General features: G+C 42.9%; 1 protein-coding gene across 1 annotated transcript in view; it reads right to left on the bottom strand.

Annotated features, from left to right (window-relative positions):
* Nucleotides 1-5,000, bottom strand: part of LOC115228463 (rapamycin-insensitive companion of mTOR) — a 56,063-nt gene that overhangs the window by 1,069 nt on the left and 49,994 nt on the right. Inside the window, exons 11-13 of the mRNA XM_029799042.2 lie at nt 3,538-3,741; nt 2,985-3,108; nt 953-1,091 (exon numbers count right to left, since the gene is read on the bottom strand). Of these exons, the coding sequence (XP_029654902.2) occupies nt 953-1,091; nt 2,985-3,108; nt 3,538-3,741 (467 nt within the window). The remainder of the gene's footprint in view (nt 1-952; nt 1,092-2,984; nt 3,109-3,537; nt 3,742-5,000) is intronic.

The raw sequence follows: 5,000 nt of genomic DNA, 5'->3' as shown, positions 1-5,000 counted from the left end.
AACATCCTTAAACAACCCTTATTCGGGGACCTTTTGAGCAGAATGGTAATACTAGTACAACAACCACTACCACAGAAATAACTACGGCGGTGAGCTCGCAGAATCGTTAGCATGCCGGGCGAAATGCTTAGCGGTATTTCGTCTGCCATTACATTCTGAGTTCAAATTCCGCCGAGGTCGACTTTGCCTTTCATCCTTTTGGGGTCGATAAATTAAGTACCAGTTACGCACTAGGGTTGATGTAATCGACTTAATCCCTTTGTCTGTCCTTGTTTGTCCCCTCTATGTTTAGCCCCTTGTGGGTAATAAAGAAATAAGAAATAACTACAGCCATAACTACAACACTACTACTACCACCACAACCACTGCCACCAAAACCACCATTACAATTACAACCACCAATACTACCACCATCACAACCACCACCACCACCACCACCACCACCATGAAGAGCATCACTACCACTTTAACCACCACCTCAGTGGTTAGAGCAGTGGACTCGTGGTCGTGGGATTGCAGGTTCGAATCTCAGACCGGGCGATGTGTGTGTTTATGAGCGAAACACCCAAGCTCCACGCGGCTCTGGCAGAAGGTAATGGCGAAACTTCTGCTGACTCTTTCGCCACGACTTTCTCTCACTCTTTCCTCCTGCATCTTGCAGCTAACCTGCGATGGACAGGCGTCCCATCTAAGTGGGGAACCTATACGCCAAGGAAACCGGAAAGACCGGCTCTTATGAGCCAGGCATGGCTCGAGAAGGAACAAACAAACAAAACAAACAAATCACCATCACCATCACCACCACAACAACCACCACTATCACTGCCATAACAACAACAAAAGCCACCCTAATTACACCACCACCACGTAACAACAACAATCAATACTACCACCACCACCACCACCACCACCATCATCATCGTCATTACTACAACCACAAGTAAGAACTCACCTTAGTAATGTCAAGCTCGTCAAATATCTCTTGAATGAACCGTCTTGCCGACAATCCGTACAGGTAATTGGAGAGTAAATGACAGACATCGGAGTAGAAACACGGGTCCTGGAATGCCTTAGGGAACTTCTGCTTTAAACTGGACGGAGAAAAGAGAAGGGTCACACGTTCAAATAGCAGCGACGGCTTTGTATTAAATAACACTTGCACTATATAAAATAATTTAATATACTTTACAGCTCTTACACTCTCGTTCTCTTCCACCTTTTGTTTGCTTTGTCTCTCTCTTTTTCTCTCCATCCATCATCATCATCATCATCATCATTATTTAATGTCTGTTTCCCATGCTGCCATGTTATTACAACACAATGCAAGATTGGTTACAGTGGATAATGATGAAACAATTGTAAACAATGTATTTAAATGATCTGCTGACTTTTCTCTGAAATACCTTTTTAAATATATATTTATATATAAATATATATATATATATATGTAAGCGTTCTTATGTGTATGTGTGTAATATATATATACTATCTATATATACAATACATAATTATATATACACAATACATAAAATATCTATATAATATATAATATGAGGACAGCTGTGTGAAGTGTCACACCCTAGCAGTTGAGGGAACCTGTGGGAGAGGTAGACCCAGGAAGACCTGGGATGAGGTGGTGAAGCACGACCTTCAAACATTGGGCCTCACTGAGGCAATGACTAGTGACTGAGACCTTTGGAAATATGCTGTGCTTGAGAAGACCCAGCAAGCCAGGTGAGACTATAACCTGTGGTCTATGCCAGTGGTGTATAACCAGCCCACTTATGAGTACCCTTCATTCATTGAACAATAAACTTTGCTTGTTAAGACCTGTTGAGGCAAGTGAAATCAAAATCGGTGATGTAGCCGATGACAGTACCACCTGATTGGCACTGATGCCGATGGAACTTTAAAAGAACATCTGAGTGTGATCATTGCCAGGGCTGCTGAGTGGCTCCCATGCTGGTGGCATGTACAAGCACCATTCAAGCGTGATCATTGCCAGCATCGCCTTGCTGGTACATATGCCGGTGGCACATGAAAAACAACATTTGAGCGTGGTCGTTGCCAGTGCCGCCGGACTGGCTCCCATGCAGGTGGCATGCGTAAAACACCTTTTGAGCATGGTGGTCGTTGCCAGTACCCCCTGACTGGCTCCTGTGCCAGTGGCACGTAAAAGCAACCACTACACTCTCGGAGTGGTTGGCATCAGGAAGGGCATCCAGCTGCAGAAACCATGCCAGATCTGATTGGAGCCTGGTGCAGCCTTCTGGCTCGCCAGTCCTCAGTCAAATCATCCAACCCATGCCAGCATGGGTTAATCGACGTTAAACGACAATGATGATGACGATGACAGACACAATCAACATATAATGCCAGAAACAGCAAAGTACAATAACATGGGCTTCACAGTGAGGTAGGATTCTGTAGATATGCAAGCACCAAATCCAATTTAAACTGTAGATCCCACTCAGAGGTCGGTTCTAGGCATGGCGTTGATATAAAAAGAGAACAGAAACCCTGTTTGTGTTTTATATATATATATTGTGTATATGTGGAGGCGCAATGGCCCAGTGGTTAGGGCAGCGGACTCGCGGTCATAGGATCGCGGTTTCAATTCCCAGACCGGGCGTTGTGAGTGTTTATTGAGCGAAAACACCTAAAAGCTCCACGAGGCTCTGGCAAGGGATGGTGGTGATCCCTGCTGTACTCTTTCGCCACAACTTTCTCTCACTCTTACTTCCTGCTTCTGTTGTACCTGTATTTCAAAGGGCCGGCCTTGTCACTCTCTGTGTCACGCTGAATATCCCCGAGAACTACGTTAAGGGTACACGTGTCTGTGGAGTGCTCAGCCACTTACACGTTAATTTCACGAGCAGGCTGTTCCGTTGATTCGGATCAACCGGAACCCTCGTCGTCGTAACCGACGGAGTGCTTCCTTTAATTGTGTATATGTAAGTATGTATATATCATGCATGAGTTACCTCAAGAGTCCTTGTTCAGACATCTTCAAGCCAACTGAACTGCTCAGGTTCACGACAAACTTAAGGATTTCTTTCCGGATTTGGGTCTTGCCGAAGGGGCTGTCGTCTGTGAGCTTCTTGGTTGCTGAAGTGGACACAAAAACACAGGGTAAAGGAAAAAGCTGACAAATAAGAACCAAAAGACAAAACCAGAAAACACTAAGAAGAAAAGTATATATATATATATATATATATATATATATATATATATATATATATATATATATATATATATATACACAACGGCACAACGGGCTTCAATGATTTCAATGATACAATTGTATATTTTTAGAATGACGTTGTAGGGTAGGTGTAAGAGGCCAGATCTAGTCAGTTTGAACATAAAACATATAAAACATTTCAGCCAGATATGACCAGTTTAGGTTAAAGAACGTCACTGTACAAGTCCTCGGTTATCTGCACTTCGATGAGAGGGCTGCTCTGTTAGGGTTGACCTGGGGTTAAACAACAACATCACTAATAACACAACAACAACAACAAAGTTTTTACTGACCTGACTCTGTACTTGTATTACTGGTTATGCTGCTAGGGGTGACCCAGGAGGCGTCATGACTGTTGCTTCGGGCCTCGATCAAGCGTGTCTGTGTTGGTTCAATGGTTGGCGTTGGACTGTTGCTGCTGCTTTCTAGAACCTTCTGACTAGAACCGGTCAGTTCTGATGAGATCGGTAACACAGTGTCCAGGTACGAGATGTTGTCTGGAATATGATAGTATCAGACATAGTGATCAGTGGTGATATTTGTGGTGGTGGTGGTTGTATGATGGTGTGAGTGTGGTTGTTGTGTTATGGTGGTACATCAAAAATTTTTATTTATTATCTGAAGTTCCCAAAAGATGTTCTATTATTTCCTCAGTGAAAAAGCATAGAGTAGGGGTGTAGGTTTCCTAATTTGATTTCTGTACTGAAGGCATATGGTTTAGTAGTTAGGGTGTTCAGCTCACCATCATAGAGTCATCTGTTTGATTCCTGACAGTACACTGTGTCCTTGAGCAAGACACTTTATTTCATGTTACTCCAGGCCACACAGCTGGCAAAAGACCAACTTTTTCACATTCTGTGTCACATTGAATCTCCCTGAGAACTATGTTAAGAGGACATGTGTCTGTGGAGTACTCAGCCACTTGCACATTAATTTCACAAGCATGCTGTTCTATTGAATGGAACAACTGGGACCCTCATTGTCATAAGTGACAGAGTGCAACTTAAATTATTTCAGTAGATTAATTTGTTTTGTTGTTCTAATGGAGTTAACACTGTAGTGCCTCCTACACTATATCCACTGTAGTTTTCAAAAATAACTTTATTCTGGTGTGGGCAGTGTGAAAACACCTCTTATCTTTAGTTAAGCAATCACATGTATTGCATAAATTCCACTATATTTTCTGCAACACATGAAGAGCACATCCTGGACCCCTTTACACAAAAGGTAGAATTATCTATTCTTGTCCAGCTTTTTACCTATATTCTTCTTTAGGTAGATCCAAATAACATTTAGAAGAATTTTACGAAATTCAGAGTATAAAACGACAAAAATTTGAATGCAGAAAATCATATCTTTAATTGGGGATTCCATCATCATCATCATCATCATCATTATCATTTAGCATCCGCTTTCCATGCTAGCATGGGTTGGACGGTTCGACCAGGGTCTGGGAAGCCAGAGGGCTGCATCGGCCCAGTCTGATCTGGCAGTGTTTCTACGGCTGGATGCCCTTCCTAACGCCAACCACTCTGTGAGTTTAGTGGGTGCTTTTTACGTGCCATCTGCACAGAACGTGCCACCCGCACAGACGTGCCACCCGCACAGACGTGCCACCCGATTTAGATATAGAGGATACTGATCAAATTAATATATCCAAAAATATATGTTAAATTTGTCTTGTGAAGAAAGGCTGAGGACGCTCGACCTTTATTCTCTAGAAAAATGCCGCCGCCGTGGTGATCTCATTCTCACT

The sequence above is a fragment of the Octopus sinensis genome, unplaced genomic scaffold (genome assembly GCF_006345805.1).
Source record: "Octopus sinensis unplaced genomic scaffold, ASM634580v1 Contig10588, whole genome shotgun sequence".
In the NCBI taxonomy this organism is placed as follows: domain Eukaryota; kingdom Metazoa; phylum Mollusca; class Cephalopoda; order Octopoda; family Octopodidae; genus Octopus; species Octopus sinensis.
The sequence above is the reverse complement of the archived record's forward strand: the minus strand, read 5'-3'. Positions and strand labels throughout refer to the sequence as shown.